Here is a 25,575-nt window from a genome sequence, read left to right as displayed (position 1 = left end):
CGTTCTAGTATTTTGCCCAAGAAATGTTATTTGTCGTAACATTTGAAGGTCATCGATAACCTAACGAATAACAAGTGGAAATGCCGAAATATTGTCTTATGTAATTATGAGGTATAGGCAGATCAAATTAACGCAAATTTTCGTAAATACTATCACTTTTTCATATCACACTCATTGTAGATAATAAGACACAACCCTGCATGAGAGAAATGAACTGAGTAAAAAACTCAGTACTGGAAAGCAAAGAAGAATCAGAATTAAACACATTCTACTAAAAGAGGCCTGCAAGAAAAAAAAATCCATGAAGAAAAAAACACAAACTCAGACATACTTAATCTGCCCTGTTTCTATTCTAATTGACAAAAACGTTTGAATTAGAGTTCATACATAATTAACAAATGAAATGAATAGCTCATTAGGAATACAAACTATCTGTATGTACGTCTCAATCCAAATCACCTATGCTTACATAATATTGTCGACATCACAAGTATGTACTGTACATGTAAGTAAAAAGATATGACAAACAACAATGTATATACAATAAGACGAATGTTTGTAACATGTAAGTGATAGAAAACCATTATCAAAATGACGAATGCATTGGTTCATGCCTGAAAAAAGTACTTAGTTTGAACCTTCGTTTATGGTTTTTAAACGTAAATACACTGACACATAGAATTTTAAGCTATATGACATTTGTATAATCACTCAAAAAAAATCGTACACCCTCGAAAAAGCCCGGACAGCTCTCAAAAAAACCTGAACATAAAGAAATGAATTTAGTTTCAAAATTTCGTTTTCAATGCAAAAACAAGAATTTTTGTAAAGTGTCTGTATTTTTAAGGATATATAGATTCAATGTATGCATTTCCTTCAACATTATCAGTGTTATGTGTACAACAATGGCTTTATTCTGTATTTTGGAATTAAAGCATTTTAAGGCTTATCTTAACTTTTTTTTAACGAAAAATAATGTCGATATCTTTCTATATCAAATACTATCATACACAATATAACTTTGTATTTTAAACTCAAGCGTCTATACCACGTTTTGTTAGAAATGAAGGATGTTTGTTTACATTTTTGTTCATATTCACTCTAGATAAAAAGTGGTCACACTCGAAAAAGCCTAATCAAATCACTCTTAAAACCACGACCTTAGCCGGACATTATACCTGCTGTGTATATGTAAATGCTTTTTTGTTCCGACGTTGGAAAGTTCCGGACAGAAAAAAAACTGACTAGCCGAACAGTTCCGGAGGAACTTATAAACTAGTTAGTTTGTTCTTCCTCTGGTTTATAAGTTCCACCGGATAAATGTGACTAGTTGACAAGTTCCAACGGAATATATTACTATGAATACTAAATTTGCATGATAATGCAACTTATTCCGATTTATGTGAGCTATGAAATACAACTAAAATTTTGCTAACTAGTTCTTTTAAGCCAGAACTATTCAACTAGCTATTGTTCCCGGACTTTTCAACTAGCTACTTTTTTCCGGAACCTTTGGACTGCACTCGGAATAAAAAACTAGTTGGAAAGTTCCAATGGAACGAAATAACTATTTGAAAAGTTCCTCCGGAAAAAATTAACTGACGGAACATAGTGGCTGTTACATATATGATAGCGTCTTTTTAATGTACGGTCATACCATATGAAGAGTGTAGAAGTATTAAAAGTAGGCTACAACAGAATGTTAATTACCCCGACCATACGCGTATGGTTGGACCATAAGGGTATATTATCATGACCGTACGTGTATGGTCCAAATACTCATATGGTCCGGAACATATACATATCAATTGTGTGTCATCAATTTTAAATGTAAGAACTTTAGGAGATTCCAAGGGAAAAGTTACATTTTTTAATCATAATGAAACTTCTATTGATGACTACTGTATTTGCAGCTCTGGGTTCTTGCCAAGTATCATAAATTTTTCTAAAAATAAATTTGACCCAACAGTATCAGATCATTGTCCAATAACAGTTAATATCATGTAAGTAAAATAAATAAGCAACCCCAAGAAAACTTAAAAACTCCTTTAAAGTGCATAAAATGGAATAATGAATATGAAAATACATTTATATTAAACTTATTAAAAAATGACTTCCAACCAATTATTTCTGAAATAGAAAGCTTAGCAGAAATTCCTGTTCAAAATAACTTGTCCAGTGTAGAAGAAAAAAATAAGGAAAATGTTTCTAATGTATCATCTTTTTTGTATGATGCTGCTTTTCTTAGCTCAAAACGACTCACTTTCAGAAATAACAAAAGTAAATTCCGAAAAGTTAAAAAAAAAACCTACTATAATAATGAATGTGAAGCACAATTTATAGCTTTAAAACACCATACTAGGAAATTGTGTAAATAGTTATCAAAGGTACCAGGATTATAATTTAGTACGCCAGACGCACGTTTCGTCTACATAAGACTCATCAGTGACGCTCATATCAAAATATTAATAAAGCCAAACAAGTAAAAAGTTGAAGAGCATTGAGGATCCAAAATTCAAAAAAGGTTGGGCCAAATACGTCTAAGGTAATCTATGCCTGGGATAAGAAAATCCTTAGTTTTTACGAAAAATTCAAAGTTTTGTAAACAGGAAATTTATAAAAATGACCACATTATTGATATTCATGTCAACACCGAAGTGTTGACTACTGGGCTGGTGTTACCCTCGGGGACGAAACGTCCACCAGCAGTGGCATCGACCCAGTGGTGTAAATAGTTATCAAAGGTACCAGTATTATAATTTAGTACGCCAGACGCACGTTTCGTCTACATAAGACTCATCAGTGACGCTCATATCAAAATATTTATAAAGCCAAACAAGTTAAAAGTTGAAGAGCATTGAGGATCCAAAATTCCAAAAAGGTTGGGCCAAATACGTCTAAGGTAATCTATGCCTGGGATAAGAAAATCCTTAGTTTTTACGAAAAATTCAAAGTTTTGTAAACAGGAAATTTATAAAAATGACCACATTATTGATATTCATGTCAACACCGAAGTGTTGACTACTTAGTGGAAGATATTAGCAAGCAAAATCGAGGGAATTGTGCAAATGATGATACAAGCATGAAAATTACCATAAAGCATCATTATTATATACTGTTTAAGAAATAACTGCTGGCCATTAAAAAAAAAAAAAAATTCAAGATGGCCACGACCATTTTCTAAAATGGCTGTTTTCTTTAGTTTGAAAATACTGATTTTTCTGGAAAACTTTTCTTTGAACTTCTTTTAGTAAAAACCAATTACCAGGTTTGGCGGCTACCTTCCTTACATCCAATATTTATTAAAAATGAATATTTGACATATCCAGTATTTGCGCATGCGCGAAAATGTAACAAAATTCTTTTAAAAAAATTTGAACTATTAACTATATATTTAGTGTTTTTGTATTTCTAATGATACTATGAATTGGTTTAATAATATTTTTCAATGTTATGATACACATGTGTATAGCGCTTTTGCTCATGTGCAAACTATTTATAGACATCAAGAGCGATTTGTATGCACTACCAGGTAATGCTCAGGTATTCGATGGTTAAGGCGAAAATGTGGCTAATCCCGGAGAAACATCAATTGTGACTGCAGATCAGCCACTTTTGGAAATGACTAAGCAAATTCAGTGGGAATGACCTGATTTGTAAGGAAAATATGAGTGTATCGTCATGTTTGGTGGATTGCACATTGAAAACACTTGTTATAAAACTCTGGGTGATATATTGCGCGGTAGGGAATAGACATATTGTCTTATTGAATCCAATATTGCAACACCAAGAACGCAGATTCTGTTTATGTATATTCAAATGTACCTAGGAATAGACAGGCGTATCAAACAACTGCATGTATTTTACTTTAAAATTGTTAATTTCAGATTATAAAAGCTATACTCAGAATATATAATTATGTCATGACGTTCAATGATTTAAAATGAAAAGACTGGTGTTAAGAAATAGAGTCAATTCGACCACAGTTTAATTCCTGGCGTTCTATTATAAATTAAGAACTTTTTTCTGATTTTGGTGTTATGCTCATTTCAAATACTCCATATAAAGCATGATAGCGTATTGTTTTAGGTCTTGATCGTGTAAATTATGCTCGATCGTTACCGACTCATCTCCGAGATATGACTTCCCTTCCCGAACATCACCCACAGGTGGCAATGTAATTTGAAAATGATTTTCACTGTACGTAAGACCAGCAAATTTCTTTCTTGTAACACAATTGATCAGGCACAAAAAAGAATAATGCAATTGTGAAGGGCGATGGTGGTGCCATATAATTAACCGAAAATCCCTTTTAGACAAATGGTCAGTTTCCTATATAGCTAGAAGAATTGAAAGAATACACAAAAATATTTATTTAAACAGCTCTAAAGTCTTTGCAAAGGGATGAGTTTGGAATTCATTTCAAGGAGAGTCGTCAGAACCAGAGTTGGTGCGAGGCACGATGTGAATTGTTTGCCAGGAAACAGCGGCATTGTGATGCAATTACGCCTATAAGAGGTTCTTTTCCAGAGCACATCAAAAGAGAAGTATACCAAGGAGGAGTTGTTTGGGTTCAGTCTGATTCATGTATTCGACAGGTATGTGTTCCAAGTCATGAACACTGGGGTTGGATAAAAGAAAAATCAATGACAGTTGAAAACCAAAATATACTTTTTTGACTGCCGTTGCATCCTCGTGTCAGAAAATTTTGAATTGCGGAGGCGAAAATCCAGCTGTATGGGTAACTGTAAATGCTACCGTTCTGGCCGTCCTGGTACGAGTTGTTGTATGGGCAGCTATCATATAATTATAAAATAAGCAACCTGCCTTTCTAACCAAACTAGGCATTTAAACTTAACAAAGAGTGTTATAACTTGTTAAGTTGATGGAAATTATAAAAATATTTTCTACGTATTTGCCGCCATTTTGGAACCGGAAGTCACTATTTTTCTTCATTTTTGTGTTGTTTTGTTGTACTTAGGAATTTTTCTTAACGTTTTATCATAACTTATATTGGATTATAACTATAACACATCTTTCAGGGATTAAAATCCCTAGTGAAGTTGCATGAAAGTATAAAAAATGGAATTTTTGACTTTTTCGCCAGCATTTTGAAACCGGAAGTCACCTTTAGTTTCATTAATGTATTGTCTAATCGTAATTTAGGAACTGTTATTTTGCTTTTTATCAAATCTAACATTCGATTTTACATATTACACACCTTTTGAAGGATTAACGAATTATTGTCAATATGTAATGACGCCATTTCCGAAATGTGTGGTGGCCATCTTGAAAAAAATGAATTTTTTTCTGGCCAGCAGCGGATTTTTTTTAAGTTTCATTAAGTCAACCTGTATACCAAATTTCATGCTTGTATCACGATTTGCACAATTTTGTCCATAATATCTCCCACTAACTGGGCTGGTGATACCCTCGGGGACGAAACGTCCCATGGAATAAGCAACTAAGATTAGAAGTTATGTCCAAACAAAAGGTACTAAATAAATTGATAAGGAAAAACTATAGACAATTTAGAAAAATGCTGACAAAAAATTTGGAATCAAATAATTCTTCAGATGAGTTTTGGAAAACTGTTTAAACTTTAAAGAAAGAAAAAATTGAATGATCCTAGTTCAAACATTCTAGCTAAAAAATGGTTTAAATACTTCAAAAATCAAATGAATACTACCCATGACAAAGATTCTGTTTTCAAATCATGTACTGATGATAATTTTTTGAATAATTGTAACAAAAATATAAATGTTAGAATAACTGCAGAGGAAGTGCTTCTTGCTATGAAAGCCTTGAAAAATAAGAAATCATGTGGTTCTGATGGATTAACAAATAAAATGTTGAAAATATCTTGTACTATGAACGTCAACATGTATGTAAAATTATTTAACTTAATTCTTTTTACTGGCATATATCCTTCTAAATGGAGAGAAAATTACATTAAACCAGTATTCAAAGGAGGGTGTTTTAATAACCCCTCAAACTACAGTGGTATAGCACTTTCTAGCTGCTTAGGAAAATTTTTCTCAAGAGTTTTATATAACCGTTTAGAAAAGTATTCAGAAACTAATAATATTATATGTCGTGAACAGATTGGATTCAAAAAAGGATGCAGAACTAGTGATCACATTCTTACTTTAAAAACTATTATTGATAAAGATTTTAAATCAACCAAAGAATATATGCACGTTTTATTGATTTAAAAAAAGCGTTTGACACTATAAATAGAGAGGCTCTGTTGAACAAACTTGCTGAATATAACATAAATGGACCTTTCTTTAATATTCTAAAGATATGTACATATAAGTTTTTATTTGCAGTTAAAGTCACTGAAGGCAATTCTAATATGTTCCCTTTCACAGTTGGAGTAAAACAAGGTTGCATTCTAAGCCCTACCTTATTTTCTTTTTATATAAATGATTTAACCTCAATGTTTGATAACACATGTGATCCTGTAACATTACATGACATAAAATTGTCTAGTCTTTTATATGCTGATGACTTAGTATTAATATCAGAATCCTCAGAAGGTTTACAAAATTGTCTAAAAAAGTTTAAATACTTATTGTGAAAAATGGAAGTTGACTGTCAATCTTGACAAGACAAAATACAATGATATTTAATAAAAGTGGTAAAAAAACTTACTAAAGACAAGTTTGTATTGAATAATGAAGTATTTAGCTATATAGGTATACTTTTGAAGCCATCAGGGATTTTCACTAATGCTGTAAATCTCCTAATAGTATGTAAAAAAGCTTCTAAGGCATTGTTTTGTATAAAAAAAATTACTCTACTCAGATAAGATGGATGTGTTTCCCATATGAAACTGTTTAATTCTTGTGTTAGCCCAATATTACTGTACTGTAGTGAGATATGGTCTCTAAATATTGTGAAGAACAACAAAACTCTTGAATCTCAATACTTATCTATGGAATCAGTAAAACTCCAGATCAAATTTGCGAAAGGTCTTATAAATGTTAATTCAAAGGCAGTAAATACAGCTGTATTAGCTGAATTGGGAATGTACCCTATTGGTATACAGGCCCTTAAGTCTTCTGTAGGATTTTGGTAACATATTTTAAAGTCAAATGAAAATGAATCTTAAGTATATAATGTTTATAAAGCTAACAAGCAGTTAAATGATGGATTTGCTTCAAAAGTTAAAATGCTACTTTAAAAATTGAATTTCACTCATGTTTGGGAAAATCAATGTACCTTCTCTAAAAAACGATAATTTTAGCCGTCGTGAAGAAGCTCAATGACAATTACATTATAGAAAACTAGAAAAACTAGAAAAGTACCTTTTATTGAATTCAGATAAAAATGTTACAAAAAATTATGCTAAATTAAGAATAAGTAATTGTATGCTGGCTGTTGAACGTGGTAGATACAACAAAACAGCTTTAGAAAATAGAATATGTCCTTTATGCCATAAAGAGGTGGAAGATGAATTTCATTTTATCATGACATGTTCAGAATTAATAAAACTAGGATAAAAATGTTTGATGATATTTCTAGTATTGTCCCCAGTTTTAATTCAATGAGTGAGGAAAACAAATTTGATTTTATATTTTCCTGCGAAGAATGTGATATTTTACTTATCATTGTTTACTACATATTAAGTGAAATGTATAATGAGAGAAACAATTATAATGTCAATATATGAACTGTGTAATTGATGGCTCAACTTATAATGTTATATATAAGCATAATATTTGAATTGATAATTTTAAAGAGGAGGCATGCTGTCAAAAATAGTATTATAATTAATATTAATCTATCTATATTTTTTTTTTTTTTCAAAGCTACATGTTTGTAGTGTTTAATGTCTATCGTTTTGTAATTAATATGCCTGTCTGTTTGTTTGTTTTTGTTTTGTATTTTAGTAACAATCCTTTTGTTTGGATTTTAGACTAATAAAATTCTTATTCTTATTCTTATTCGTATGTTACATATTCCTTGAATGCCATCAAACATATTTCAATGGATGTTTACATAAACACATTAAGTGTGTATAAGTATTTAACTGTTAAAAAAAAATACTGAACCTGATATTATTGCAACATTTTATCACTTTTTGATAAGAAATAATAGTAGATATTACTTAGGGTTAACATTATTATAAATTTCAAAGAAATAAAGAAAATGAAGACATTTTCTTACTTTTTATTGCATGTAATAAAAAAACAAATATTTTGAGAATGGAACAATTATTAACATAATACATTTTAGTTAAATACAATTATTTCAAATTTACAAAAGGACATTAGAGATTTATTTAATTCCATTTCATTTTAGATTTAATAACGTTAATATAAACTATATGAAGATTTCAATTGAACTGGTTATTAAACTTTAAAAATCATCAGAACTAATTGGTAAATTTGGTAACTTCCAAGCTGGAAACTTTACAAAGTTTCAAGAAAATCCTTAACATAGGGGAACAAGAATGCATATGAGTTGTAAACAATATAAACACCTATACATTATTATTTAATGAATCACTTATGATTTAAAAAAAAAAGGGCATGTTATTATTACCAAGAAAAATATCCTGAACAAACTGACAAAATATAAACATAGTGATCTAACGAGTGATACAAAGTTTCAAGAAATTCCATCAAGTAATATGGGAGGATATTACAGCACACACAACTATAGAAATATTTAAAAAATACATTCAAAGACCAAAGAGGCTATTGTGGAATTTGAGCAAACTGGACTTCCTGAAAATTTGCTCATGTTGGCTTTGTGATGCAACACCTTTCGAAGTCTCATTTTAAGAGAAACCTTATTTGTTCAAGCAGTAACAGCAAAACATGATTTCCAACATCTTTACAATCATGAATTATGCTACCTGTCATCTATCCGTTTAATTAGTATGATATTATTGATAAACATGCACTTGTGTTGTGATCACTACTTACACCTATTCCTCGAACGCCAATATTATTTAACAGGTAAACTGTCGGTAGATCATAGGATGTTGGCATTGAAGGAATAAACCTTTTTTTTAATGCATAAGAAATAAAAAAAAAATAATACAAATGTTTTGCGATAAATGAGACTGCAAAAAAATAAATAACAATCCTTTTGGAAAATCAACACAATAAGACAACGGTTATACTATTGTAATAAAAATGATTCATTATGAATTTCATCTAAAATATCTTGTTCATCTTAGTGAAAAGAATACATACTTTATGCTATTTTCAGAAATTGATGACCGAATATCCTTTAGACTACACATTCACCAAGAACGTATGCCCATTGCTGACACAAAAGTATCAAAATATCCTTTATTTAATTTAATTTCAGTGTTTATCTTTTTATATGTTTTCATGTTAATAATTGTTGGTCAAAAGTCAGATAAATTATAAGCTTTTCAAACAAAATGAAATATCCATCCAATCTTAATATAAAACCTTATTACCTAGATATTAATGAAGATTCTAACAGAACACAATACTTTCTTTTATATATGAACTAGAACTCACCCGCGAAATCGCGGGCATATAAAGCTTGTAAACTGTTGTAGGATGATTTGTTGTAAAAGATATTTTGACTGGAGAATTTCATATAAGGTTTCAAAAAGCCCTCCGTTATGTGTTTCCTTTCTGTTAAATTCGATGATTTTTTTGTGTTGCTGGTCTTATGCCACAATTATTCTTCCTCTTTGGTACAATGCATTTTTTGGTAAAAGTCAAATTAAATTAAAAATTTGCACCGCTTCAAACATGAAACAAATGAAACTGCTCAAGTTATATACCATTATTATTAGATAATAAAATGTGCTTGTAGAACAATACATCAGTGTTTTTCCTTTTGAAAGCCATATTAGCCATATTCCGAAATCCCGAGCTTAAAAGCACCAGATCCCGACGTTCCAAATAAGTCTTGTCTCCCGCTAATCTCTACCCTACTTTCATTTTGGCCAAATCACTACTTTCACTTTCAACAATAAATTTGTATGCCCCATCTATGGGAATTATGTTTTCTAGTCTGTTCCTCCGTTCGTCTGTCCCGCTTCAGGTTAAAGTTTTTGTCGAGGTAGTTTTTGATGAATTTGAAGTTGAACCAACTCGAAACTTAGTAAATATGTTCTTTATGATAATATGATCTTTCAAATGTTAATGCCAAATTAGAGATTTTACCCCATTTCACGGTCAAAACATAGCAAATGATAGTGCCGATCGGATGTGGCATCTGTATACTATGGACACATTCTTGTTTTTCATAGGCCCTGTGTCGTTAAATCTTAAACAAAACATGATAATATAGGCTATGTCTGTGTCGTTATTTATGTGACGATAAGTGAATGACAAAATGATTGTGTTTATTTTCACACGGCCTGGGTCGTTGCTTACAGTTGGGATTACGAAAGTGGCTTGCATGAATCTTAAATAAACATGATAATATAGGCTATGCCTTTGTCGTTGTTTATGTGACGATAAGTGAATGACAAAAATGATTGTGTTTATTTTCACACGGCCTGGATCGTTGCTTACACTCAGGACAAAAAATAACGATTCAGGCAATGTGAAAATGGCTTGCATGAATCTTAAATAAGACATGATAATATAGGTTATGCTTGTGTCGTTATTTACGTGACAAATAAAACATGATAATTTAGGCTATGCCTGTGTCGTAATTTACGTGACGATAAGTGAATGACAAAAATGATTGTGTTTATTTTCACACAGCCTGGGTCATTGCTTACACTTGGGACAACATATAACGATTTAGTCAATGTGAAAATGGCTTGCATGAATCTTAAATAAAACATTATAGTATAATCTTAAATAAAACATGATAATATAGGCTATGCGTTTATTACGTGACGATAAGTGAATTACAATTTTTTTTTTTTCACACGACCTGGGTTGATGTTTACACTTGGGACAACATTCTTATATAACGATTCAGGCAATGATAATATAGGGTTTTTAATGTTAATTTACAAAAATAAACGGAAGAGGAAGTTATCTATAAATAAAAGCCGGAGTGATGACGGACACATATCCGGACTTCTTTTTTTCCGTTTTTCTCCCAAAATAACCGAAACTGAATAATCATAAGAATGGATGACAAATGCGATTATGCATGGTACCTATAGGACATACAGTCACAATGATCAATCTATCGAGGAAGGAGGAGTAGCGACACCAAAAAGTAGGTCTTCTCGTTTAATAGTATAGATACCATGTACGCTAGATGAAACTATGTACGCCATGGTTTATGGTACATGGTTTTGCTCGTACATCATTCGTTCAACGTACGTCAAACGTTCGGTAAGCGTTCTGCTTGTTAACTTTGACGTTACTACAATAATGTTGATAACAGTTATTTAAAGTCATATGAAACGAGTGACCGGTGAAAAAGAATGTTATTCCAATTCCTGAACCAATGCATACAAACATCATAAACTTATTCTTCTGTGCACGATTTCATCATTTTTATCGCATAAATTTCGTATAATCGTCAATTTTGTTTTCAATCGGTCAGTGTTTTTGTGAAAATATGGCAAGTAATTAAAGTTCGTGTTTTGAAGCCGAAGTATAACGATTGTCCCCTGTTTGTCAACAATCAACAAAAAAACATGGATATTGAGCACGTGTTTAATCTGTACAATCAGATAATAGTTTACTTTAAGCACATCCTGGCGTATTGCGATGACTGGATTTTTACGAGATGGGTCACACTGAGGTCACTTTACATACGGAAAATATGTCGGGGAATTCAATTGAAATAAAGTAAACTTCTTCAAAATATGAACAAATTAAAGAATTTTCTTCAGAAAAAAGTATATGTACATAAATTTTATAATGAAAACTATCCATTGATTTATAAAAAAACATATGCATTATTTTATTTTCTTATTTTTCTTTGATTTGAGGTTTCTTATGACTTTAACAGCAAAAACCAAGAAGAGATACACCACTTTAAAAATATTTTACTTCAAACTAACTAGTTGAATAAGACACTACAATCTACTAAGAGTATGGAGATAGAACAGTGTAGTTCTGCAAAAAAAAACTTATACAGTGTAGAAATCGCGTACACTGTATTATAGTTGTATAGGGAGATAGATCAATGTAATTGGATCTGAAATCAAAAATTGACATATCACACTATAAGATTCACACGACGTGTCAATTGGAAAGGTTTCCTAGCCACGTATACTACCACCATGACACATATGGTGTCGTCTCCACAGCCTTTACAACATAATTTTTGTGAGTAAATCAAATTACATCAACTCCTGTGATAACGGATTACGCAGTGTTTGCTTTGAAACGAAACGTATATCTGATGTACAGTAGTTGTCGTTTGTTTATGTAATATATACGTGTTTCTCGTTTCTCGTTTTGTTTATATAGATTAGACCGTTGGTTTTCCCGTTTGAATGGTTTTACACTAGTAATTTTGGGCCCTTTATAGCTTGTTGTTCGGTGTGAGCCAAGGCTCCGTGTTGAAGGCCGTACTTTAACCTATAATGGTTTAATTTTTAAATTGTTATTTGGATGGAGAGTTGTCTCATTGGCACTCACACCACATCTTCCTATATCTAACTACAGTGAGAGTTATCAAAGAGGAAACCATGAGTTGACATATTATTAGTTTTCCTAAAGTATAACCAAAACTAGATACTGCAGGTGGATTATTTCTATTTGACAAACAAATTTAAATTTCTGGGCATTTTTCCAAACAATTAACATCAAGTACATCATCCATCAAAACAGGAGTTCAGAGTTTGTGTGACGCAATCAACTAGTTGAAAGCTGAGTACATACAGTCGAAAACAAATCTTCTTTGGCAATACATTACACACATTTACCTATCTGCCCTATAGTATTACACAATTTAAACTAAAAAAACATATAGATAGAAAACTCCAACGTGGTTTACCAAACAATAATTGTCATTATATATACAAAAATTCAGAAGAGTCCGAAAGGATATTTAAACTCGACCATGACTTGTCAATGTCATTGAAAAAAAACGAAAAACAAAAACAAAAAAATACAACATGAAAATACACCAGTTTACAACTATAAAAGTGACAAAGTAAGCTAAATTAATTGATGAGTAGCATGTACTTAATAGAAAAGCCGAAGTGATATTAGGGGCTAAGGAATGATGTCGTTTCGCTCATGTAAATACCAACCCGGTAATTAGTATTTGTCGGAAGATCACATCCGACAAAAAGAGGACGGACGGGGTTGTTTGAAAGACAATCCGAAATCGTCGTCGTCAGTGAAACAGATATTCCCTGTCGATCAACATACACGTGATGGCTTCAGTAAAATAGTCAAAGAGATAACTTCAACTTCTCAGTTTGAACTATGTAGGCGCCGCTAGAATGTTGCGACTCAAAAATGCAAAGCTCAAAATAAGGAAGCTAGTATGTCTTTTGTCGTATAACTTTAATCTCCTCCATCACTTTTCCTGTCGACTTTCACTTAATGCTATTAGCTAATCAACATACTGGAAAATACAAGAACCTAAATATTACAATAATTTTAAAATAAAGAAATAGTACTAAATACTACAAGTAAATTTCCAGTACTGCAGATTTTAAGTACATAAATAGTACCTATGCAAAAGTAGCTGTGTAGGAAACTATTGAATTACATATACCGTGTGACGAAGACAGACCCTGGAACATTTTATGAATACACCATTTTAAATTGACTGTTAGGGTAGTAAATGTGTGCCTCGTATGTTAAAGGATTATTGTTAACTAAAATCCCATCCTCCTTTGCAACAGTTTGTTATTTTTCTAAAAAAAAGTTCATCGGAAGGTACCAAAACCTTGTTAATAAATATTCCGTAACAACTTCTCAAATAATACACGATGGTCTTGATGTATAGATTCTGCGTACTGATGTTGTTTATCATCTTAACAACGTGTTTTATAGTTCTTTCATTTGTCTTCGTTCTCTTATTAATATTACTTTTACTGTTGAATGGTTTTATGTGATATCCGTTTGACCTTGGCTCGGTACTTATACATCTCCTCAATGTGTTTGCATTGGCTTTAATTTTTTGGTGGTTTGTTTTGTATTTGAGACTTTTTGTATTTTTTTTGTTCTTATAACATGACTCTGTACTTTAAAAGATCCTGTCAGTATGATATTGTTCTATTATATGTCATTATGATATATTTCTATTATGAATTACAATATACGTTGAACAACAAACGTCAAAATCATTCAATCGCGTAGTGGAATTAACTATTTGTTGATTCTTATAAATTCTATATATAACTTTTTGACTAGTTTAAATCTCGGTCTATTTCTGAAATTTATTCTTACATGCTTTTGATTTTTTAACACTGTATGCTTACATTGCCTATGTAAATTTTAAAATTGTTTGTATGCACATTGAACGACAAATTTATGTGACGTATACAATTTTCTGACGTCAGACACTCAAATCAATGAATATGTTCGTAGATAGTAGATGATTTTGTGTTCTGTTAAATTGTCCCTTTTAAAATTTTTATACGATGACGACTGATGTACCTATATTTTGACTATTTTATTTATTGTGTCTGTTTATTTAACGCATCAATGTAAATATAACGGAATTTGATGACATTTTAACTTTTCAAAATCCTTGTGATTCTCAATTTATAGCAGATAAGAGACAGTGTGCTTAGATGACATTTAGACTTAAAAACAGATGAATCTTTCTTTTTTTTTGTGTGTGTGTGTAAATAAACCTTGACAATTTGCTTTATTGGTGGAGGATTGTGATATAACTGTAATAATTCAATAGTGTGACCGTTTTTTTTTTTATATATATTGGTGGATAGTTTTCTTACTCCTATTTGTGGAGGTGTGCCTAAATTGGCAGAAGATAGACAATACAGAATACAGAATACAGAATACAGAATACAGAATACAGATGAGTTTGTCATTAAAGTGAGAGGGTTAGCGCTATAGAACCAGATTTAATCCACCATTTTCTACATTTGAAAATGCCTGTACCAAGTCAGGAATATGACAGTTCTTGTCCATTCGTTTTTGATGCGTTTTGTTATTTGATTTTGCCATGTGATCATGGACTTTCCGAATTGATTTTCCTCTAAGTGCAGTATTTTTTGAGATTTTACTTTTTTCAAGACGAAGCCTTGGCTCACATCGAACAGCAAGCTATAATTGACTCCAAAATGACAAGTGTAAAAATATTCAAACAGGTAAATGCGAACAACGGTCTAATCTGTATAAAACGTATAACTAGAAGTACTTGTGAACCACTTTAACAAACGACAACCAGTGAACAACAGGCTTATAAAAATGCAACAGTTTTAAACGAAATAATAGGCGCCAAAATACCTTGACCTGAAACAGTAGTTTGACATTATAACAAGAAAAGACACACTATAAAATATCAGTTGGAATGGATTATCTAGATAAAACAGATTTGTAAACTAAAACCAAAAACAAAAATACACTGAACGAAAAAAATTGATATATGACACAATATAAATTCAATATAAATTTAAAAAAAAGAGAATATAAAAAAATGTCAAACAGACAACTCTTACTTCGGACAAAATGGCATTGAGTAAAATAAGGTACACAAATATACAATTTATGTTTAATAATTGTGGTGTTAAGAGTTAAGAAATACTTTTAAAAAAATAAATACATGTGTTTCTCAGGGAACAAGTACATAATATCGTCATACTAAGTACTGGTAAATATTAGTACAAAATGAGACAATGAGGTCGAATTATTTACTTGCATGTGAACAATTATCAGCAATGTTGTGTTTTTTACTTATGTTTCACCTTCATCAATGATTGAACGAACACAAAAACTATTTTTGTAGATGTCGTACATGAAACTTTTGTCCCTTTACCATCAGGAAGCTAGTCTAAACATAATTGTTCTTGTTGTCTTTACCTATAACTAATACCCATTGAGGTTTTTTTTTCCATTTAAAAGTCCCCCGATATATGAAACATATATCTAATGCATGCTATTCAATAAGTAATGAGCTGCCAACAGAGGACAAGATACAACTCAACCATTTAATGCATACTGCCAAACATTGATTTCATCGTTACAGCATAACACTATCAAACTTCTTTAAAACTTTTGCTTCATACAAAGCTAGGTTAGCAAACTGTATAATAATGCTTTATACTTTCGTGAAAAGTTAATTCTTCTCAAAATTGTATTGAACCCTTCGAAGTTATCCTTTCTCAACATTGACATTGCAAGAAAGTCCGAAGGAAGCAATTGTCAATTAGCTATGGAAAAATAGATTCGAACTGATGTATTTCAACAACGTCCTAAATAAAATTAATCAAACGACGATCGATAAGTTGTAGCCTCAATAGAAAGACAAACAAATCAAATACAGACAAAGTCTTTCCTTATTCCTAAAGATGATCTATAATTGATTTTATCATCCTACCTACGCCTATATAACCCTGCTATGTCGCTCCGTATTTCTCGTAGCATGGATTCAAAACGAGACCAAGCATTATCAGCGACGCCACAATGTGAAAGTAAAAGCTATCAGCGACGTCACAATGCGAGAGGAGACGTTGTCAAGCTTGTTTTCGCCAAGCGTAAACCTGTCTTAGGAAGAGGGAAAAGACCAGTAATGAAACGATAAACTGATAATCGTGTTTACTTTGTATAGATACCGTAAAAGTACAAGTGTAAAACTTTTGAGCTACGTGTCTACGTATATACCATATTTACCACTGTCCTGGCTTTTGATCTTTCGGTCTGAGCGTTTCTGACGAAAGCACTTCAGATAAATATAATTTATTTTGGTGCTATTGATAACTGTACTATTCATTCTCATCAATGGCAGGATCTTTTCTTGATGAAAGAGTGTTTCAACGATACTGTGATTAGGATCACCATTACATCGAATATTAATTATTGAGGTTAAGAAAACATCAACTTTAACTCAAGAAACAACTAATATATTATCGATACAATAGCCGAATATTTGGGGAAAACTCGAAATAGCGGATTTTTTTTTTACGTCAACAAAGCCATTAGCTCCATACTATGGTTTCATTTGAAGAACTACGTTTTGGACAAGGATATATAAGTACTAAAAATATGAGACCGCTGTTAATATCTCAGGCAGACATCAACAAGACTAGAAGTCTCCTTAGTATCTGTTGCCTCTTTTGATTTATTGCCAATACAGAATGTACCTTTATTTTTTTCTTAATCTAGATACATATTTTTGTAATGCAAAAAAGTGAGATTTAATGTGTCAATACGTTCTCAAATAAGAACAAACTGTACAGAAATCAAAAACCAAATGTATCTCTACAAGTGTCAACTAATACCGCATACAAAATTTAAATCAAATCACTATCAGTATAACATAATTTGCTTATACATTTTAGGTTTAAACAGCATACATGCGTTTCAGTTTATTATATTACATAACACATGTGAAAGAATAAAGTCTGTAAAAATCAATTTCTACTTTATAAGGTGCGACAACTTGAGGTTCCAAATCAAAACTCCTTTGTCAATGTAGTCTCTAACCTTAGTTAGTACTTTTCCTCGTGACTCATAGTCTTCTTGTTTCTCTTCATTATTCTCTTTAATTATGTGTTCGATATATCCTTGTGTAGTCAGCACATCTGGTCTCAACGCTTTACTCGCGAGCTCTTTAATTAATACGTTCACTTTGTTAATAGTTTTTAAGAATTCCAAAAAAGACTCTTCAAACGATCTGACAAACTCTGCGACGGTGAACACTCGTTCTTCGAGAGTTAACATGTATTCGTATTTCTCGCGATCGTGAACTTTAATACTACAATTATTCTTACAAACAGTGCATTTACTATCGACAATTGATTCACATGTCCAAGTAAGCATATCTAATGGAACCCAGCAGCCCCCGTGGCAAGTTCTTTTACAGCTTCGACAATTAATTGATGTTCTACCGGTATGTTGATGTTTATATACATACACTTTTTTGGAAAATGATTGATCTGTTTTTTCGGTACTATGTTCGAGTTCTTTTGCTATTTTGTAATTTACGATTCTCTGTGCCTGTTCCATTATGCTGCTCTCTAGTGCTTTTAGTTGAATTTGCAGTCTATGTCTTGCAGCCATTACCTCATGGCTTGACTTGACCGTGGTCTTTGGTAATTCATTCATTTTGTTAAATAGTTTAGAAAAGGTAACGGATCGGTTTTTCCAAAGCTCTTCCTGTTCTCTCTTAATTTGGTCAGACGGTTTGTCACTTGTTTGGTCTGTTTTGCTTGGCTTTTTTTAGAACAAATGAATTGTTAAATCTAAAAACGTTACCTTGTGGAAACTTTTTTAGCGCTTTTTCGAGAAGACCCAAGCATGTAGGTTCTCCGCCGTCATCATGTGTTATTGCAACACAAATATTTTCTTCGATTTCCTTACCAAAGAGTTTTGAGATACTTGAAAAAACGTATTCTTGTCCTTCCGTTAATCGTTGTGTTGATAACGGAATAACGACCAAGACTGCATCTAGATGTTCTATAATCCCACCAAAAAGAGTTTGGAGTTGGTCGGTAAGTTTTTTGTCAAAATGTTTTCTCGTGTCTATGAACCCAATAGTATCTATAATGTTTACTTTAAAGCTTACTTTGGAGCCATCAAGTTCGGGTATTCTGTAGATAGTAGTTGTTGAAGTCTGTGATTGTCCCTTGAATAAAAGACACATCATGTACGAAAGTTAAATAACTATTTTTTTTTTCATTTTCATTTTCATTATCATCTGAACATTAACATCGTGGAATTTGGCACATGATTATTTTACTTCTTTTTTTTTATATCAAAATTGAAGAACCTGAATAAGTTGGATAAAAAGGTATATGAACTAACCACCCCCTTCTTTACCTATAAAAAGGATATATTCAGTAACACAGAAGTACAACAAATGTATGTGATTAGTTATAAAATACAGCAGTACAAAGAATAAGCAAACACAAATGTTTAAGATATTTTGCATCTTTGATATCACTAAGAAAAAGACGAAATTTAGAAGTACTATACTAATGTTTCTATCAATTAAGAGTTACAGTACGCAAATACTTTTGTATTGACATAGTTGAGCGTTCGTTTGAAAAACTATTTATTAAGATATAACTTATACTATAAGTCTTATATCGATAAGAGAGAAGCTGTGTTTTTCAATAGTCAGTTTTATAGATTGATATAAAAAAAAGTTCATTATTCTGTTAATATCATTGAAAAATGTGAAGGGGTTGTGACGCAAATCATGATAAAAACCACTCCTATATAGTTCATGCTAAAAACAACGTTTGCATGGGAGATTTGAGTGTATACAGCCTAAAAACTGTGTACAAAGAGGTAATTATTTTCATATCACTTACTGGAGTTTCCGACTGTATCCTCTCTTCTTTAGTCTTGTGAATTAATGAAAATCGATAATCATCGTTATAAGACACTCCCGCAATATAATTGATCAATCCATCTATAAGCGTACTCTTCCCAGTACCTGTAGCTCCCAACAGAAGCACTGTCTTTTCGTTAGATGTATATATACCTGGATCATATTCTGCAACTATAAATAGAAAATACAAATATAAAAAGAAATCACCTTTAGTATTCCAGTTTGTTTAAACGACAATTATTTTTAGCATCAAAGCAGCTCTTAAAAAGTTACTAATCAATAAATTATTCTATTATTTATAGTCTTTTAGTAAATTTTCAAACACTTCTACTACGGTATATTCGGTACGCTTGCAGTCAACAAAGTTATTCTCTGTATATGTACATACGGTTGTGTTTATGGTGTACGTAGTTGTAATGTATCTGTTCATATTAATTTCATATTGAATCGTCTAAAAAAAAAACTACTAAACAGTACCCAATACTGACCATGCTGACTGTAAGTGACTTGTCTGAACGGAACTGAATTTGCTGCATTGAATAAATATGAAAATTGGCTCAAAGATGAAACATTACTGACGAATTTAGTGTCACGATGCTTTAGGAGAAGTTAAAATGAAATTGACGGTTTAAGAATTCCAAAAGTATTGCATTACAAAAAACTCTAGTTAGTATATAAATATGTATGTTTAAAGACATAGTTTATATAAAGAAAAATCCTGTGTCGGTGCAGTTACCTCAGTTATGATATTTTAAGATAATTAAGATAAACTTGCGCATACATTTCAGTTTTTTTTAATAGTAAAAAGTCTTAAAAAGTGCAGTTGTATCTTTGACACTAAAAAAAATTATTAGGCAGCTAAGAATCATTCTAAAGTCACAATACGTCGAAGAAATTTCCTATACGTCACGCAATTGTGTGTAACACTGGTGCACGCAAAATATTTTTAGGTCAGAGATTTATGAGGTCTGACATATTTTAGCATGAATAATTTGTTTTCAGACAGTTGATAGAAAATAAAGCTCTATATGTCTGATACGATTGTAAATTTAACTGACAAAGCAGAAAAGTAGTGATTTCTATTGCGTAATTCCATTTAAAAGCGCTGATTAAAATTAAGAAAAAAAAACAGAAGTACAGTGATGTCCATTTATTATAGCTGTGAAAGTATAAAGGATGTTATAAATTCCGTCATTGCATTGATCGGTAACATCACCGTATTATCGATAGGTAATAAGCGCATGGTCATATGCAGCGTGATCAGTAGGATTGCCATGCACGCTCGTGTTAAGTTTGCTCCCTGAACATCCTCTAGTAAAGAAGTAGTTGTGAAAGTTTCTTTGTGCCAGCAATTACAACTGTTTTTTTTAAATAGATATAAGAAGAATAGCTTATCAAGAATAAACCATATATTCATCAAAGACCAAATGACGCATATACCGTCAACCAAGTGGATATGAAAAAGAAAAAAGAAATTGTCAAAAACCTCTACCTTATAAACAGCAATGTAAAGCGTATTAGACCAAACATCTTTATAGCAACAATATAATTGCAAAAACAGATAAGGACCAATGTACTACATATTAAATTGTAAATAAATTATTAGTATGATATTCATTCAAAAGATTGGCAAGAAGTTCAAAAACAACTAATAGGATAACAACAGACATAGAGCGTTGGTGCAATAGTACTTCCAAATATTGAAACCTGGTTCCGAACCGAGTATAACTGATAAATAAATCATGTTCTCCCAGACTAAATTATCAATCAATATGCATCCAATGGTTTATGTGTAAAGATAAACAATATGAGAAAAGCCTGATTTAGTGCAATGTTATACAATAACAAGAAGTAATTGTAACATGATGCTGTTACGAAGTCTCCCAAACAAATCTTACATAATTTGAGTTTCCCATATTTCATTTGGTTTGTTTTATTGTTCAATAATAGAATACTATATAGTTTACAAGTTTTCAAACAGGAGGGTGTCGGGCGACCCCCGGGACTTCACATATATTTCATTGCATTTGTTTTGTTGTACAATGCAAGAACATAATAGTTTTTGGATGGGGATCTCGACCGTTTACAAGTGTTTAAACATGAGGGGGTGAGGGTGATCCTAAAAGACTCCCATGGCCTCTCCCTATATTTCATTTGATGTGTTTTATTGTCCCATACAAGAATATATACAGTTTAGGGTGGGGATTTCAACCGTTTACAAGTATTCAATCAGGAGGGGGTGGGGTGACTCTAGTGACTTCACCTATATTTCTTTTGGTTTGTTATATTGTCCCATACAAGAATATAAATGGTTAAGGTGCGGGGATCTCGACCATTTACAATTTTTCAAACACGACGGGTCGGAGTGACTCCCATGGACTACCTTTTTATTTCATTTCATTTGTTTTATTGTCCCATACAAGAATATATATGGGTTAGGGGTCGAGATCTTGACCGTAAACAAGCTAATACCACATTCTCAAATAAAAGGTGTGGATGATGACCCATCAGGGACTCATTTGATGTGTTTTATTATCCTGTGATCATTTCTGAAGACAGTGTGTGGATATCACTTACATTTTTTCAAGTAAGAGTCATTTAAAAAATTAAAATCCCATAGGGTTCTATAGAAATCCCTTCCTTCTGTATGCCCCTAAATAACCCTTTAAAAACCTCAATGCAAAAAACGAAAGATTGATGGCTCCCCTAGACATGTTACTCTAACATTATCTCAAATCCTTAGTAAATCTGACAAGCGGTTATGGAGAACCGCTGTGGAAAAGTTATTTTTTTAAAGGGGAAGGAAAAAGAAGTTTAGAATAAAAATAAAAGAACTGAGCAAAAACAATAAGTCTCCAAACTTTGTTTGTGAACTTAATTAAATACTATCGACAGTATGTATGTTTTAATAAACCTATGTCATCAAAAGTAATTAATCTAAATCAGAACAGAAAAGAACAATTAATAAAAGGCCGAAATATATTAAAGTGCCGAATTTGACAAAGGCTATCGTAATTGGATATAAAAACTTTAAAGTCTGGAAAAGCAGTTTCTAGCTTTAACCTTTTCTGTTAATGTACTAAAAATGCATTTTATAGTTCCTTAATTTCTTATTTCATCTTCATGAAAAGACATGATTCAACAGAAAGAATTTCTATACGTGAAGAAGTTACATTAAATGGTGAGATCGATACTGTGGTACAATTACATTGTTATAAATGTATGAGCATTTATGAATGTATTTTATAAAATATCTGTTAATATTATTAAACCAACTTAACCTAAAATTATCTACCAGAAACATTGTAAATGAGTTTTTTTGGCGAACATGCAAGAAGATTTATATGTGCTAAATCAATTAAAAGTAATACTCATATCACAAATCTGGAGCACTTCATAATTTGTAGAATCTTCTTTTGACTTTGGAGCTTTGTCCTTGTCATTTCCATTTTCTTCTCGCTTGTGTACAGGATGAAATTGATATAATACAGGTTGTCCTGTTCTGGTCTTGTCTATTGAAGTATTTTGAGATTTTAAGTAATCCATGTCTGACTTCTCTGTTGTGCATACTTCTTCTAATAACTTGACGTTATCTCCATCTGCATTTTCCCAGTAAACGTTTACTCGGTACTCAGTGTCATTGTGTAATTCGTCTATTTCGGCAAAAGGAGTGTTCGTTGTTTTGCTGGTAAAGCAATCTTCGGAAATTTTGCGATACTTGATCACATACGCAGTGTTTCCTCTCGGAACACGATGCTCTTCCCATGATATCGATATAGAAGTAGCTGAGGTCGAAATTAAATATTCTGACTTGTCAAGCTGAAATTCACCAACAATTGCATTTGACACGAAAACATAGATAACCTTAATATATCAAATAATGGAAATCAATATAGCTAATTTAAAACGCATTAATTGTACTATCATACATTATCCTGTAAAATTTTATTTTGTATGCTATGTTCTTTTTTTTTTTGCTACTGTTAAGATGAAATAACAATGATTATTAAACTGCTAAACAAAATGTACGCGATAATGTTAAAGGAAAGTTCACTGTTTTCTGGGAGATGGATTCACCTGAATTTTAAGTTCACTTTAAAACACGTATAAACATGTATAGGATTATACTACATGTTGTGAACAATAACACGATACACTAAACATACTATTCGATTATCACTGAACCAGTATATATTTGTTTAGGGGCCAGCTGAAGGACGCCTCCGGGTGCGGGAATTCCTCGCTCCATTGAAGACCTGTTGGTGACCCTCTGCTGTAGTTTTTTTTTCTACGGTCGGGTTGTTGTCTCTTTGACACATTCCCCATTTCAATTCCCTATTTTATTCGATTACATATAGCACAGTTCAACGCCTCAATATTAAGGTTTATCAAGAATGATAGAATGGAAACCTGTAGACATATGCAATTGAAGAATGGGCGCGTTTTAAAACTGATTGAAACTAAATGTCTGAAATTGTAATTTAATTGAAATAAGCATTTCTACATGTCGATAAACAAAGTGTACGTCTGGCAAAATATGTTTTGAAACATTCTAATCTGTTTGATTTCAAGGTCTTAATACCGAGAAAACGTGGTCCCAGTTGCAATAAAACTGGAAGTCATTTTTTGGATTGAAAATTTGACCAAACGTAAAATCGATCTGTTATTCATCATTATAAATTCGCAAGCTTAAACTTATTTCAATACTAGTAAGTTAAAGCGTTTAAAACAAAAGTCCGTATTCATGTTTTTTTTTACGAAATTCCAACGCCGATAATTGTGGCAAAGAGTAATTGCGATATTTAGAAAAAAGTTCGTACAATTGTTCGTTATAGAATATCGTAATGACAGAATGAGAGAATGACGGACAAGACAGACCACTAGGTTATAGAATTATTCTCATCATCTTTATGTTTGAACATAATCGTGTCCGTAAAAGCGACATAAGTATAAACGATAGTAAATACATTTTTTTTCTGGAATAATTATATCACAAAAGTCGGAGGCAGACATATCTCCGTAAACACTAAATGGAGTGTGATAGGACTTATTGAACTGATTCTCCTATGCAACAGTGGATTACGAAACTGCGAAATATCCTATAATAGTTTTGGTCGATCAACGATGGCTTCCAAATGTCATGCTTGACTCCTTTGTTTTATATTACAATAGAGATTTTTGATTTCAATAGAACGCATTTTTTTTTTATCAAAATATTTTCCACTATGTAACGAAAAATCATGAAAACCCTACGATTAAGCTCTTGGGCAGCAAGCGATTTATTAATCATACTGTTTATGTGCAATATAGAAGTACATGGTTTTGTAAAAAAATAGAAATATTATACATGATAAGCATTACCATAATAGTCCATTTAAAAATAAGTTCTAGTCGTAAAGTATTGAATATCGATCACACTAGTTACTTGATTTCTAGTATCATAATGGTGATAAATTTGCCATAGGGACGTTTATCATTTATTGAAATAAAACAGTTTGAGTTAATACCTAACAATATCCAATTATAACTATCAAAGTTGTAAAGTCACAAATTAAAGTTAATATACAAATTCATAATACTAATGATGTCTTTATAATTTCAAAGTAACTAAAAATACTTTTAAAAAATTGTAATTATAACTTGCAAATTCAAATGCATTAATTAATTCTTACCATCGTGTCTTCTTAAACTAATGACTTGTGTGAAATGTTGGACAGGTATTAAAGCATGTCAAAAACCCAGGTGAATAAAAATGATCCAATCTTTTCAATTCACTCTGATTGGCAGTTATGGGCGTTACTGTGTACACGCCACTCAGTAGTAAAATCACAAAAATACTGAACTCCGAAGAAAATTCAAAAAGAAAAGTCCCTAATGAAATGACAAAATCAAAAGCTTTAACACATCAAACAAAGAGATAACAACTGTCATATTCCTGTCTTGGTACAGGCATTTTCTTATGTAGAAAATGATGGATAGAACCTGGATTGTATAGCTAATTAGAATCCATGATATATCGGCCTATAACAAAATCGGACTATAACAAAATCGGACTATAACAAACTCGGCCTCCCAAAATCGGACTATAACAAACTCGGACTATACCAAACTCGGACTACTAGAAGAATATAAGTATAATGTTGGTTGTTGTTGTTATTCGATATTAATTTT

General features: G+C 31.7%; 1 protein-coding gene across 1 annotated transcript in view; it reads right to left on the bottom strand.

The window, feature by feature from the left end:
• Positions 1-16,697: 16,697 nt before the first annotated feature.
• Positions 16,698-25,575, bottom strand: part of LOC134694215 (uncharacterized) — a 40,587-nt gene continuing 31,709 nt past the window's right edge. The window contains exons 2-4 of the mRNA XM_063555212.1: positions 22,776-23,223; positions 19,385-19,575; positions 16,698-18,693 (exon numbers count right to left, since the gene is read on the bottom strand). Coding sequence (XP_063411282.1) covers positions 18,256-18,693; positions 19,385-19,575; positions 22,776-23,223 — 1,077 coding nt within the window. The 3' untranslated portion in view covers positions 16,698-18,255. The remainder of the gene's footprint in view (positions 18,694-19,384; positions 19,576-22,775; positions 23,224-25,575) is intronic.

The sequence above is a fragment of the Mytilus trossulus genome, chromosome 13 (genome assembly GCF_036588685.1).
Source record: "Mytilus trossulus isolate FHL-02 chromosome 13, PNRI_Mtr1.1.1.hap1, whole genome shotgun sequence".
Classification (NCBI taxonomy): Eukaryota; Metazoa; Mollusca; class Bivalvia; order Mytilida; family Mytilidae; genus Mytilus; species Mytilus trossulus.
This window is presented reverse-complemented; position numbering and strand designations above follow the sequence as displayed.